General features: G+C 49.0%; 1 protein-coding gene across 4 annotated transcripts in view; it reads left to right on the top strand.

The window, feature by feature from the left end:
* Window positions 1-15780, top strand: part of MYLK (myosin light chain kinase) — a 281451-nt gene that overhangs the window by 217800 nt on the left and 47871 nt on the right. For all 4 annotated transcript variants that reach the window (XM_068246221.1, XM_068246222.1, XM_068246220.1 and 1 more), the window contains one exon: window positions 13571-13876. In XM_068246221.1, coding sequence (XP_068102322.1) covers window positions 13571-13876 — 306 coding nt within the window. The remainder of the gene's footprint in view (window positions 1-13570; window positions 13877-15780) is intronic.

Raw genomic sequence — 15780 nt, 5'->3', positions numbered from 1 at the left:
TCAGTACAGGCACAGAGTAACAGCTTATACTGAACATACTGGAGGTAGCAGAGATCAGCACACCCTTCAGCTAGTTTACTATCACATGCTGGGGGTAGCAGAGATCAATACACACTGCAGCTAGCTTACTATCAGTACAGGCACAGAGTAATCGCTTATACTGTACATACTGGAGGTAGCAGAGATCAGCACACGCTGTGCAGATAGTTTACGATCAGTACAGGCACAGAGTAACAGCTTATACTGTGCATACTGGGGGTAGCAGAGATCAGTATACACTGCAGCTAGATTATTATCAGTACATGCACAAAGTAACAGCTTACACTGTACTTATTGGAGGCAGCAGAGATCAGCACACGCTGCAGCTAGTTTACTATCAGTACAGGCACAGGGTAACAGCTTATACTGCAGATGCTGGGCCGATATGCCTGAAACTTACTAAGACATCATCACACTAATGGTCATTGTGTAGACATTTTCAGCATACCCCAGTGGAAGTGACGCTGTGATCGTAGTGCAGATATAGGTAGTAGAAATGACGCTGTGATCGTACTGCAGATATAGGCAGTGGAAGGCTGGTGCTCTGGTGTACTGCGGTGATGACCCCCTCTGGGATGTGGAGGGTTGAGGCCTCCTGTAAAGGGAACACATTATACAGCTGTGTTGTGAGAAGCTGCTTCCCTCCGCTTGTCTTCTGAGCGATTCTGACCTTGTAAGGCTCTTTCTCTCCTGCTGCTGGATTTTCAGCTGAGATACTGGCAGTGCTGACGGCATGGCCGACGTCCAACTGGCTCCAGACCCGCCAGACGTCTCCGCAGCTGCAGAGCTGGTCCCTATACATTGTGCTACGCATTCCTGCGTGCAATGTGTATGGTGCGCGCTCTGCGGAGGGAGGAGGCTGACTGCGAGCGCATCATCATGCCTGGAACAACCGAATTCCAAATACAATACAGGGTCCAGCCAGTCCCTGCTCTGCTTCCCTGCTCCACTCTGCTCCTGCTAACATTCCAGCTCCGCCTTCATATGTCTCCCCAGCCATTCCCTGCTCTGCTACTGCTTCCCTGCTCCACTCTGCTCCTGCTAACACCCCAACTCCACCTTCATATGTATTCCCAGCCACTCCCTGCTCTGCTGCTGCTGCCCTGCTCCACTCTGCTCCTGCTAACACTCCAACCCCACCTTCATATGTCTCCCCAGCCACTCCCTGCTCTGCTGCTGCTGCCCTGCTCAACTCTGCTCCTGCTAACACTCCAACTCCACCTTCATATGTCTCCCCAGTCACTCCCTGCTCTGCTACTGCTTCCCTGCTCCACTCTGCTTCTGCTAAACACTCCAACCCCACCTCCATATGTCTCCCCAGCCACTCCCTGCTCTGCTACTGCTTCCCTGCTCCACTCTGCTCCAGCTAACCCTCCAACCCCACCTCCATATGTCTCCCCAGCCACTTCCTGCTCTGCTACTGCTTCCCTGCTCCACTCTGCTTCTGCTAAACACCCCAACTCCACCTTCATATGTCTCCCCAGCCACTTCCAGCTCTGCTACTGCTCCCCTGCTCCACTCTGCTCCTGCTAGCACTCCAGCTCCACCTTCATATGTCTCCCCAGCTACTTCCTGCTCTGCTACTGCTTCCCTACTCCACTCTGCTCCTGCTAACACTCCAACTCCACCTTCATATGTCTCCCCAGCCACTTCCTGCTCTGCTACTGCTTCCCTGCTCCACTCTGCTCCTGCTAACACTCCAACCCCACCTTCATATGTCTCCCCAGCCACTTCCTGCTCTACTACTGCTTCCATGCTCCACTCTGCTCCTGCTAACACTCCAACTCCACCTTCATATGTCTCCCCAGCCACTCCCTGCTCTGCTACTGCTACCCTGCTCCACTCTGCTCCTGCTAACACCCCAACTCCACCTTCATATGTCTCCCCAGCCACTTCCTGCTCTGCTACTGCTTCCCTGCTCCACTCTGCTCCAGCTAACATTCCAACTCCACCTTCATATATCTTCCCAGCCACTCCCTGCTCTGCTACTGCTTCCTGCTCCACTTTGCTCCAGCTAACACCCCAACTCCACCTTCATATGTCTCCCCAGCTATTTCCTGCTCTGCTACTGCTTCCCTGCTCCACTCTGCTCCTGCTAGCACTCCAACTCCACCTTCATATGTCTCTCCAGCCACTTCCTGCTCTGCTCCTGCTTCCCTGCTCCACTCTTCTCCTGCTAACACTCCAACTCCACCTTCATATGTCTCCCCAGCCATTTCCTGCTCTGCTACTGCTTCCCTGCTCCACTCTGCTCCTGCTAATACTCCAACTCCATATGTATCCCCAGCCACTCCCTGCTCTGCTACTGCTTCCCTACTCCACTCTGCTCCTGCTAACCCTCCAACTCCACCTTCATATGTCTCCCCAGCCACTTCCTGCTCTGCTACTGCTTCCCTGCTCCACTCTGCTCCTGCTAGCACTCCAACTCCACCTTCATATGTCTCCCCAGCCACTCCCTGCTCTGCTACTGCTTCCCTGCTCCACTCTGCTCCAGCTAACATTCCAACTCCACCTTCATATATCTTCCCAGCCACTCCCTGCTCTGCTACTGCTTCCTGCACCACTCTGCTCCAGCTAGCATTCCAACTCCACCTTCATATATTTTCCCAGCCACTCTCTGCTCTGCTACTGCTTCCCTGCACCACTCTGCTCCTGCTAACACCCCAACTCCACCTTCATATGTCTCCCCAGCCACTCCCTGCTCTGCTACCGCTTCCCTGTGCCTGCTAACACTCCAACTCCACTTTCATATGTCTCCCCAGCCACTTCCTGCTCTGCTACTACTCACTGCTCTTCTAGTACTTACAGTCTGCAGCTCAATCCTGACCGCTCTCCTAGTACAGTCTGCTGCTCCATCCTCACTGCTCTCCTAGTACAGTCTGCTGCTCCATCCTCACTGCTCTCCTAGTACAGTCTGCTGCTCCATCCTGACCTCTCTCTGCTCTCCTAGTATTGTCTGCTCCATCCTCACTGCTCTCCTAGTACAGTCTGCTGCTCCATCCTGACCTCTCACTGCTCTCCTAGTACAGTCTGCTGCTCTATCCTGACCGCTCACTGCTCTCCAAGTACAGTCTGCTGCTCCATCCTAACCACTCACTGCTCTCCTAGTACAGTCTGCTGCTCCATCCTCATTACTCACTGCTCTCCTAGTACAGTTTGCTGCTCCATCCTCATTACTCACTTCTCTCCTAGTACAGTCTGCTGCTCCATCCTGACCGCTCACTGCTCTCCAAGTACAGTCTGCTGCACCATCCTGGATGCTCACTGCTCTCCTAGTAGAGTCTGCTGCTCCATTCATACTGCTCTCCTAGTACAGTCTGGTGCTCCATCCTAACCACTCACTGCTCTCCTAGTACAGTCTGCTGCTCCATCCTCATTACTCACTGCTCTCCTAGTACAGTCTGCTGCTCCATCTTCACTGCTCTCTTAGTACAGTCTGCTGCTCCATCTTCACTGCTCTCTTAGTACAGTCTGCTGCTCCATCCATACTGCTCTCCTAGTACAGTCTGCTGCTCCATCCTCATTACTCACTGCTCTCCTAGTACAGTCTGCTGCTCCATCCATACTGCTCTCCTAGTACAGTCTGCTGCTCCATCCTCACTGCTCTCCTAGTACAGTCTGCTGCTCCATCCTCACTTCTCTCCTAGTACAGTCTGCTGCTCCATCCTCACTGCTCTTCTAGTACAGTCTGCTGCTCCATGCTCACTGTTGTCCTAGTACAGTCTGCTGCTCCATCCTCACTGCTCTCCTAGTACAGTCTGCTGCTCCATCCTCACTACTCTCCTAGTACAGTCTGCTGCTCCATCCTCACTGCTCTCCTAGTACGGTCTGCTGCTCCATCCTCACTTCTCTCCTAGTACAGTCTGCTGCTCCATCCTCACTGCTCTCCTAGTACGGTCTGCTGCTCCATGCTCACTGCTCTCCTAGTACAGTCTGCTGCTCCATCCTCACTGCTCTCCTAGTACAGTCTGCTGCTCCATCCTCACTGCTCTCCTAGTACGGTCTGCTGCTCCATCCTCACTTCTCTCCTAGTACAGTCTGCTGCTCCATCCTCACTGATCTCCTAGTACAGTCTGCTGCACCATCCTGGATGCTCACTGCTCTCCTAGTACAGTCTGCTGCTCCATCCTCACTGCTCTCCTAGTACAGTCTGCTGCTCCATCCTGACCGCTCACTGCTCTCCTAGTACAGTCTGCTGCTCCATTCATACCGCTCTCCTAGTACAGTCTGCTGCTCCATCCATACTGCTCTCCTAGTATAGTCTGCTGCTCCATCCATACTGCTCTCCTAGTACAGTCTGCTGCTCCATCCTCATTACTCACTGCTCTCCTAGTACAGTCTGCTGCTCCATGCTCACTGCTCTCCTAGTACAGTCTGCTGCTCCATCCTGACCGCTCACTGCTCTCCTAGTACAGTCTGCTGCTCCATTCATACCGCTCTCCTAGTACAGTCTGCTGCTCCATCCATACTGCTCTCCTAGTATAGTCTGCTGCTCCATCCTAACCACTCACTGCTCTCCTAGTACAATCTGCTGCTCCATCCTCATTACTCACTGCTCTCCTAGTACAGTCTGCTGCTCCATCCTCACTTCTCTCCTAGTACAGTCTGCTGCTCCATCCTCACTGCTCTCCTAGTACAGTCTGCTGCTCCATGCTCACTGCTCTCCTAGTACAGTCTGCTGCTCCATCCTCACTGCTCTCCTAGTACAGTCTGCTGCTCTATCCTCACCTCTCTCCTACTACAGTCTGCTGCTCCATCCTCACTGCTCTCCTAGTACAGTCTGCTGCTCCATCCTGACCGCTCACTGCTCTCCTAGTACAGTCTGCTGCTCCATCCTGACCGCTCACTGCTCTCCTAGTACAGTCTGCTGCTCTATCCTCACTGCTTTCCTAGTACAGTCTGCTGCTCCATCTTCACTACTCTTCTAGTACAGTTTGCTGCTCCATGCTCACTGCTCTCCTAGTACAGTCTGCTGCTCCATTCTCACTGCTCTCCTAGTACAGTCTGCTGCTCCATCCTCACTGTTGTCCTAGTACAGTCTGCTGCTCCATCCTCACTACTCTTCTAGTACAGTCTGCTGCTCCATCCTCACTTCTCTCCTAGTACAGTCTGCTGCTCCATCCTCACTACTCTCCTAGTACAGTCTGCTGCTCCATCCTCACTACTCTTCTAGTACAGTCTGCTGCTCCATGCTCACTGCTCTCCTAGTACAGTCTGCTGCTCCATGCTCACTGCTCTCCTAGTACAGTCTGCTGCTCCATTCTCACTGCTCTCCTAGTACAGTCTGCTGCTCCATCCTCACTTCTCTCCTAGTACAGTCTGCTGCTCCATCCTCACTACTCTTCTAGTACAGTCTGCTGCTCCATCCTCACTACTCTTCTAGTACAGTCTGCTGCTCCATGCTCACTGCTCTCCTAGTACAGTCTGCTGCTCCATTCTCACTGCTCTCCTAGTACAGTCTGCTGCTCCATTCTCACTGCTCTCCTAGTACAGTCTGCTACTCCATCCTCACTTCTCTCCTAGTACAGTCTGCTGCTCCATCCTCACTTCTCTCCTAGTACAGTCTGCTGCTCCATCCTCACTACTCTTCTAGTACAGTCTGCTGCTCCATCCTCACTGCTCTCCTAGTACAGTCTGCTGCTCCATGCTCACTGCTCTCCTAGTACAGTCTGCTGCTCCATCCTCACTGCTCTCCTAGTACAGTCTGCTGCTCCATCCTCACTGCTCTCCTAGTACGGTCTGCTGCTCCATCTTCACTACTCTTCTAGTACAGTTTGCTGCTCCATCCTGACCGCTCACTGCTCTCCTAGTAAAGTCTGCTGCTCCATCCTGACCGCTCACTGCTCTCCTAGTACAGTCTGCTGCTCCATCCTGACCGCTCACTGTTCTCCTAGTACAGTCTGCTGCTCCATCCTCACTGCTCTCCTAGTACGGTCTGCTGCTCCATCTTCACTACTCTTCTAGTACAGTTTGCTGCTCCATGCTCACTGTTGTCCTAGTACAGTCTGCTGCTCCATCCTCACTACTCTTCTAGTACAGTCTGCTGCTCCATCCTCACTACTCTTCTAGTACAGACTGCTGCTCCATTCTCATTACTCACTGCTCTCCTAGTACAGTCTGCTGTTCCATCCTCTCCACTCACTGCTCTCCTAGTACAGTCTGCTGCTCCATTCTAATTACTCACTGCTCTCCTAGTACAGTCTGCTGCTCCATCCTCTCCACTCACTGCTCTCCTAGTACAGTCTGCTGCTCCATCCTCTCCACTCACTGCTCTCCTAGCATTGTCTGCTCCATCCTCACTGCTCTCCTAGTACAGTCTGCTGCTCCATCCTCTCCACTCACTGCTCTCCTAGTACAGTCTACTGCTCCATTCTCATTACTCACTGCTCTCCTAGTACAGTCTGCTGCTCCATTCTCATTACTCACTGCTCTCCTAGTACAGTCTGCTGCTCCATCCTCTCCACTCGCTGCTCTCCTAGTATAGTCTGCTGCTCCAGTCTAACTCCCCCCCCCCCCCCCCTTCCCCTCACCCATTCAGTAAGCCTGTTAGCATGGAGGGTATTGCCGCTTCACTGGAGAAGTTGAAAGCAGTTGTGTGATTGCGGCGCTGACACGTGAGGTCACATGACCTGGCGATGAGTAAAGTTTGCGTTCCTTTCTGACATTTTGTTTATGTAATTAGTAACTTGGAGCGCTCGTCCTCAGCTCAGCGTGTAAACAAGGCAGTGATTGCCAGCTCCGCAGATTAGGGCTCCCGTCTGACGGCGCAGGGACAGCGCTGAGCAGAATGCGCAGAGTCATCCATGCGCCGCAGGGCGGGCAACACGCCACATTCCCCTCCAAAATGGAAACGTTTTATTGCCAAGATGAATTCCGCTGCTCAACCTCAACTAATTTACTTAGATTAAAGAGATTATCCTGAGGTTATTCAGCCTGCGACGGGAAAACGAATTTACAGGGAAAGCCAGCAGATCGCTCTGCTCCGCCACCCGTTACCTTAAATGTCTCTATTCAGCGAAGATGGAAACACACACAATAAACCATACAGAGAGGCAGCTAGGAGTGAGATCTGTCTAGTGTGTGTGTGTGTATATAGAGTGTGTGTGTGTGTGTGTGTGTGTGTGTGTGTGTGTGTGTGTATGTACAGTGTGTACAGTGTATATGTGTGTGTGTGTGTATGTACAGTGTGTACAGTGTATATGTGTGTGTGTGTATGTACAGTGTGTGTGTGTGTGTGTGTGTGTGTGTGTATGTACAGTGTGTGTGTGTGTATGTACAGTGTGTGTGTGTGTGTGTGTGTGTGTGTGTGTGTGTGTGTGTGTGTGTGTGTACTATGTGTGTGTGTGTGTGTGTACTATGTGTGTGTGTACAGTGTGTGTGTGTGTGTGTACTGTCTGTCACTGTGTATGTGTTGTGTACTGTGTGTATGTGTGTGTGTGTGTGTGTGTGTGTGTGTGTGTCATTGTGTACTGTGTGTGTGGGTCATTGTGTACTATGTGTGTGTGTATACTGTCTGTCACTGTGTATGTGTGTTGTACTGTGTGTATGTGTGTGTGTTATGTTTGTGTACTGTGTGTGTGTATGTGGGGGGGGGGGGGGGTCACTGTGTGTCTGTCACCGTGCCTGTTGTGTTTGTGTATAGTGTGTGTGTACAGTGTGTGTACATAGTGTGACTATGTACTCTGTAAAGTGCTACAGAAGAGGTCAGTGCTATATAAATACATAAATAATAATATAAATACATAATAATAAATAATAATAAATACATAAATAATAATATACAAATACATAATAATAATAATATGGTAGAACATTAGACTATGACTATGGTAGGATTAGACTGTGAGCTCCTCTGAGGACAGTCAGTGACATGACTATGTACTCTGTAATGTGCTGCAGAAGATGTCAGTGCTATATAAATACATAATAATAATATGGTAGGACATTAGACTATGACTATGGTAGGATTAGAGTGTGAGCTCCTCTGAGGACAGTCAGTGACATGACTATGTATTCTGTAATGTGCTGCAGAAGATGTCAGTGCTATATGAATACATAATAATAATATGGTAGGACATTAGACTATGACTATGGTAGGATTAGAGTGTGAGCCCCCCTGAGGGACAGTCAGTGACATGACTATGTACTCTGTAATGTGCTGCAGAAGATTACATTACTATATGAATATAAAAATTTATAAGAAGAACCATCAGTTCCATCAACTTGGAAATCTTGATATCTCATGGACCAAGCATAGTTGTTGTATAGACCCCTCCCCCTTCTCCCTCCTCCTTAGCAGATGGGAAGCATCACCTGATAGGCTCGGAACACTCTCTCCCTGGATGGACATGATTTCTGGAATCGTTGGCCTTCCGAGAGAATTATTGTTGGCGGCTGAACAATCCACTTTTCATATCAGACAATTCAATCCTTGAAACAGCCAGACCCCCAGCGCAGAGGAGGGGGGAGAGGGGGCTCAATGCTCTGATCACCAGAATGCAGCTGATTTGTTCACTGATGCCTCTCTGCTGCGATCACTGAAGTGGGCAGAACAGTCGGGGGAGGGGGGGGGTTGACACAGAATAAGGACAGACGTGTCTGCTCTTGGTTACTGTCACGAGTAAAGACTGTATGCTGCTTAAATTATGGCCAGTCAAATAAGTGTCCTAACTATCTGGATTGGCCCAAATCCCAGTTGCATGCAATTTGCATGATACCTGCATGCTAGTTGGATGTCTTGTCATTGCCCATCTCTGATTGTGGCCAGTGACGGCCTGTGGATGAGTGCGTGGTCTTGTGTATATATAATCTGTCCCCATCAGACTGGCGCTGACTTGTGGCAGGATTCTTACTTTAATCCTTCACATGAAATGGCTCCCCTGAGGAAGTTGCCCTTGTGGCACGAAACATGTTGTAGCATAGCGAGCGTCACCAGGCCCTCTTGTTAGTCGGTTTTCAGTCATGATGTAGCCCTGCGCGGTTTATAGTTTAAATTGTTACGCCATTGTTGATTCTGCTCATGCCGACATCTCCTGCAATACTGGTACGTCTCGGTTACTAATAACCGTTATTCTATTTATTGTTACTCAATAACCGGAATAAGCGCAGTATGTGTTCTGTGCTTGTGTCATGAGTGATTCCTTTAAACTTCACCTGAAGTTAGTGATGTGGAGGCTGCCATATTGGCTTCCTTTTAAGCAATATCAGCTGCCTGGCTGTCCTGTGCTGATCCTCTGCCTCTAATACATTTAGCCACAGCCCCTGAACAAGCATGCAGCAGATCAGGTGCTCTGACTGAAGCCTGGCTGGATTAGCTGCATGCTTGTTTCAGGTGTGCAGCCAGGCAACTGGTATTGTTTAAAAAAATATATAAATATGGCAGCCTCCATATACCTCTTATCTCGGATTTCTTTTAAATTGACAGCGTGTCTGTATAAAACAATGAGGATAACCTGGTGCTGGGGCACGAAATAGGGGAGCAAGGAAAAATGGCTGCCCGTTTTTCAGTAATAAAAATATTGTTAATATTCTTCGTTTTTAAAGTGTAAATTATCATAATAAAATATCAGTGTATGTTATTAATACTTTACTTCACTTTAACCTAACCCTACTCTAACCTGGAACCCCCCTTCCTGACACCTAACCCTAAAACCCCCCTTCCTGACGCCTAACCCTAAAACCCCCTTCCTGACGCCTAACCCTAAACCCCCCTTCCTGACTCCTAACCCTAAAACCTTCCTTCCTGATAACTAACCCTAAAATCCCCCTTTCAAAAGCCTAACCCTAAACATCTCCTTCCTGACTTCTAACACTAAAACCCCCTTTCTTGATGCCTAACCCTAAACCCCCTTCCTGACGCCTAACCCTAAACCCCCCCTTCCTGACGCATAACCCTAAACCCCCCCTTCCTGACTCCTAACCCTAAAACCCCCACCTTCCTGACGCCTAACCCTAAAAACCCCGCCTTCCTGACTCATAACCCTAAAAACCCCCTTCTTGATGCCTAACCCTAAACCCCCCCTTCCTGACGCATAACCCTAAACCCCCCTTCCTGACGCCTAACCCTAAACCCCCCCCCCCCCTTCCTGACTCCTAACCCTAAACCCTCCCTACCTGACACCTAACCCTAAAACCCCCTTCCTGACGCCTAACCCTAAACCCCCCTCCCCTTCCTGACTCCTAACCCTAAATCCCCCCTACCTGACGCCTAACCCTAAAACCCCCTTCCTGACGCCTAACCCTAAACCCCCCCTTCCTGACGCATAACCCTAAACCCCCCTTCCTGACGCCTAACCCTAAACCCCCCCCCCTTCCTGACTCCTAACCCTAAACCCTCCCTACCTGACACCTAACCCTAAAACCCCCTTCCTGACGCCTAACCCTAAACCCCCCCTTCCTGACGCATAACCCTAAACCCCCCCTACCTGACGCCTAACCCTAAACCCCCCTTCCTGATGCCTAACCTTAAAACCCCCCCCTTCCTGACGCCTAACCCTAAAACCCCCCTTCCTGACGCCTAACCCTAAAACCCCCCTTCCTGACGCCTAGCCCTAAAACCCCCCTTCCTGACGCCTAACCCTAAAACCCCCCTTCCTGACGCCTAACCCTAAACCCCCCTTCCTGACGCCTAACCCTAAAACCCCCCTTCCTGACGCCTAACCCTAAAACCCCCCTTCCTGACGCCTAACCCTAAACCCCCCTTCCTGACGCCTAACCCTAAAACCCCCCTTCCTGACGCCTAACCCTAAACCCCCCTTCCTGACGCCTAACCCTAAAACCCCCCTTCCTGACGCCTAACCCTAAAACCCCCCTTCCTGACGCCTAACCCTAAAACCCCCCTTCCTGACGCCTAACCCTAAAACCCCCCTTCCTGATGCCTAACCCTAAACCCCCCTTCCTGACGCCTAACCCTAAACCCCCCTTCCTAACCTTACAATTTTGAAAACGAAAAATTTCAAAACAATATCCTTATAACTTTAATTTTATAAAAATTAATATTTTTTAAATACTTAACATTAAAAATGTCAAAAACTATAACGTGTCTAATTTTTAAAGGATACCGGAAGTGACATGTGACATGATGAGATAGACATGTGTATGTACAGTGCCTAATACACAAATACCTATGCTGTGTTCCTTTTTTTCTTTCTCTGCCTGGAAGAGTTAAACATCAGGTATGCAAGTGACAGTTTCTGTCCGGGTCAGAATGTCATATATTTGGGTCAGCAATTCATAGATTTGAGCTCCGGCATACTTCAATGAAAGTGTCATTGATCAGAGACAATGAAACAGTAAAAACTAGATTTAAATATAAAATAAAACTGTGGGATATCTTAAAAAAAAGAAGTCATTTTTAGGAAAAGGAGGATAGATACAATTGTTTTTCTCATCAGTTTATTTACACCTCGGATGTCCTTTAAAACTATAAAAAATAAATTAAAAAACCATTACGTAATTTTCAAAACGATAATTATCGCGCGCACAATTTTCTGCTTTTGGGGGCCCTTTAGGCTGCTTTCACAGTGGGACGTTACAGGCGCAGGTTAGAGCAGCCTGTAACGCAGCCCACCGCACAGCAATGAAAAATCAATGGGCTGTTCACAGTGCCCACGTTGCGTTACTTAGTAACGCTGCGCCATAAGACAACGTACTGCATGCAGTACTTTATACGGTTAGACTGTCTGCACATGCTCAGTCATGTTGGGGAGGAGGGGAGAGTGGCCAGGCACATGGCTAATTAATATTCACTGCACGTTGTGACGTGCAGTGTTTACTTCCTAGTGCGGCCGCTCTGTGCGGCGATTGGCCGGACGGGACCACGTGATGCGGCATGCGTCCAAGAGTGCGCATCACGGCATCACTGACGCCAGAGTGAGCTGCACAACGCGGCTCACTCTGACGTCCAAAGCAGGGAGCACCAGACGTTGCGTTAGGGGCACCGTTGTGCGACCATAGCGTCCCCTAAAATGCAACGTCTTGGTGTGAAAGTAGCCTTAGGGGATATTTGCATAAGCGCCTTTTTCCTCTATGTGGCTGCTCTGTGGAGGAGGCACTACATGGCCCAGCATTCCCTGCAGATCCTCACAGTGGCGACTTGGTTTGTTATTTCCCACATCTGGCCGCTGTCATCGCTTCTCATGTCTCTCATCTCTCCCTGCCCTGCTGCCGTTTCCCAGCGATCTGCAGGAACTGCCCCCCCCACCTCCCCGGGCGGAGCGATTACTATCTGACCCTCGTCATTGCCAGCTTGTGTACCCTGCCGAGAAGCTGCTCCTTGTCTGGGAACCGCAGCCTGTCGCTCTGCGCCCAATACAGGAAACCCGGGCAGCAGCTAAGGCAGAACTCCGCACTTCATATAGAAGATGCACATTAGCAATGTCGCTTCTTAATGGACAGCTGAAGTGAGAGGTATATGGAGGCTAACCTATTTATTTCCTTTTAAACAATACCAGTTGCCTGGCAGTCCTGCTGATCCTCTACCTCTAATACTGTTAGCCATAGACCTGGAACAAGCATGCAGCAGATCAGATGCTCTGACTGACGTATGACTGGATTAGCTGCATGCTTGTTTCAGGTGTGTGATTCAGACACTACTGCAGCCAAATAGATCTGCAGGTCTGCCAGGCAACTGGTATTGTTTAATAGGAAATAAATATGGCAGCCTCCGTATCCTTCTCACTACAGTTGTCCTTTAGTGTGGTAGTTATCTTCCTAGCTATGTCTTGCGTCTGTTATCTTGCCCAGGCCAGGTATAGCTGATGTCACACAGACCTCCTACCTGATCTAATGATGGGAATCCTTCATATTTACAGACAGCCAATGAGATGATAATTCTCTAATGTAAACTCTATGAAAGTAGTGAGTGCCTGAAACAAATGAGATGACTTCTTGCCGCTGAGGTCTGTACGCTCGCTCACAATTACTGTCGCCTGAAACAGTCGTTAAGTGCTTTTTTCCACTAAGAAACATGATCGCAATCTGTTGGGTGTGCAGCGCGATTGTGTTGCATTTTCAATTTCCGACAATAGAAAAAAAATGGATGGGTAAATATTTTGAATCGCTAAAATAAATTCCATAGCGGTGCGACTGCTGTGCGATTTCCTGTGCTCCAGTACATTGTATAGGAGACCAATCGCACCAAAATAAGCACACTATCCCCTCCCGCTGGTCGTTTACGGTTCAGCTGCAATGTGAGTACCTAGCGCTTGTAACACGATCGGATCACAAAATACGCCCTGTGGAAAACCGCCTTTAGTGATTGTTGCAGTGACTGTTTTATGAATGACAGCTTTATAGCCACTCCCCTCAGTGACCGCCCTGCCCTCTGGAGAGGGGAGGAGTTTGCTGAGCAGTAGGCTCCCCACTGTTGGTTGCAAGACAACATCAGATTTTTTCGACTGATTGATCACACATGATTGTCAAGGGTGATAAAAGTCCAGCTAGTGTACGGGGTGGCATTCTTGCATCGTATTCGCGTTAGTCGCGCTGTATACGGGTGTTCCTCTGATCTGCTTTTCTTTGGTTCCCGCAGATAAGCCGGACCCGCCGGCCGGCCAGCCCTGTGCCTCGGAAATGAAAGGCTCCGCCCTCAGCCTGTCCTGGTACGGCCCCACCTACGATGGCGGCAGCGTGGTCCAGTCGTACTCAGTGGAGATCTGGAACTCGGTGGACAAGACTTGGACCGACCTGACGCAATGTAGAAGCACCTCCTTCAATGTGGAGAACCTACTCCATGACCGGGAGTACAAGTTCCGGATTCGCGCCACCAACGTGTACGGAACCAGCGAGCCCAGCCAGGAGACTGATCCTGTGGCCTACAAGGAGAAGGTGGAAGGAGGTAAGGACGGGGTGCATCAACGTCCCCGAAAGATGGGCTAGATCTTCAAAGGCTTGCATTGCTTTCTGTGTACCCATTGGTGAGACTTCCTGTCCTGGTGACATCCACAGCTTACAACAGAGCCCTTGGTGTCACCGAAACAGCAGAGACAAAGAAAGTAGTAACAGCTATACATTTTACACTCCTGCCTTCTCATGAAATAAATTCAAACTTAAAACAAATCTGAAGTGAAAATAAAACTTATGTGATAATGAATTGTATGTGTAGTGCAGCTACGAAATATAACATTCGTACCAAAGAAAAGAGTCTTGTATTGTTTCCAGTACAGGAGGCGTTAAGAAACTTCACTTGTTATCCATGCAAAAGAGCTCCTCCTCCTGTTTTCTGAAGCATACAATAAAGAGGCAGCTTCAGATAAGGTTTTACTGCAGGGGAGTTCAAAGGGTCATTCGTTCTGCTTTGTTTTATAGATTAAAATACAGAGTGTGGTTGTAAACTGCAAATATGACACAGTGATGCAATTGTGTTTTTTTTTTTTTAAAGCTATATAGCTGAAAATATAAATTAGATTTTTTTTCTTTGCTACGAATGTTCTATTTACTATCCCTACTACACATTATATCAATATCATTCGTTTTTTCGCTTCAGTGTCACGTTAACTCCAGACAAGTAAGAAAAATGTGCTCATGGAACTCGATTATTGCAGTACATTTCAGTTATAATTAAGCAGCCACGATCTTATAATGATTGATTAGAGGTCTGATCATAGGGTGCAGGGTCTCTGTGTGCAGCCATCAGGCAGGCCTTGCATCTGCTTCAGGCTGGGAATGGGGTGGGGTTTCAGGTTACTGCCTCCTGTCACAACACTGGACTCTGGGTGGAGCTATTGTTCTCTGGTGCCTATAGAACCTCCCACTGCTTTCCAGGTACTCTGCTCCCATCATGCTTTGCACTCTTGCAACAAGAAGTCTGACACCTCTGTAGCTACTAAGTGGCTGCTAATTATTGGTTGGAAGAAGTTTGGATTGGGCAACAGCTGAGAAAGTGGTGGAAACAATCCATGATAATCTTATTTAAGCTGGCCACTAACGGTCCAATTTCTAGCGAAAAATCTTTCGAGCGATCAGAAATTCTGATCGGACGAAAAATCGTTCACTACACCAATCATTGCTTCCTATCTATCACGACCACCAAGAAAATCCAAATTTTCGTTCGACGGATATTCATTCGGGCGACATTTTTTTCACTCGTTCATAATCTATTGTGTCCACCAATGGAGATTATTTACAACCAATCCGATCAGAATTTCTGATCGCTCGAACGATTTTTCGCTAGAAATTGGACCGTTAGTGGCCAGCTTTAGACAAGACAAATAAAGGTGGCCAGGCCATACATCAGGCGACTTGGCGGCCGATCGACCATCCAATTTGATGATTTTAATCAATATGGATGAAAATCGGTGCCGCCAAGTGCATTCCCGACTGACAAAGCGACCAATTTTGGGACGGAAATTGGCCGTATTGTCGATCGCGCATGTTGCAAGATTACCTGTCCTGTAGCAGCCTCCGCGCTGTCACCGCCCATCTCGCGGGGTTCCGCATACACGCTGGCAGTGACAGGTGATTGTATAAACGCACACACTGGGGGGGGGGGGGGTCACATGTATACATTAGGGGGGCAGCGATGGGGCAGACACGTCAGACTCAGTCAATTCCCTGAAGATCTCATGCTGAAATTGGATGGAAATCAGCCTGTAGTGTATAGGCAGCTTCAGCAAAGAGACAAATGTATCTCTAATCACATTCGATAATAGATAAATGTTTCTCTTTGTCGAATCTGCCCATAATCATCAGGTCTATGGCTGCCTTAACATTTATATTGTGTTTTTCTCCTGGCAGACTGAA

The sequence above is a fragment of the Hyperolius riggenbachi genome, chromosome 7, assembly GCF_040937935.1.
Source record: "Hyperolius riggenbachi isolate aHypRig1 chromosome 7, aHypRig1.pri, whole genome shotgun sequence".
Lineage (NCBI taxonomy): Eukaryota > Metazoa > Chordata > Amphibia > Anura > Hyperoliidae > Hyperolius > Hyperolius riggenbachi.
The sequence above is the reverse complement of the archived record's forward strand: the minus strand, read 5'-3'. Positions and strand labels throughout refer to the sequence as shown.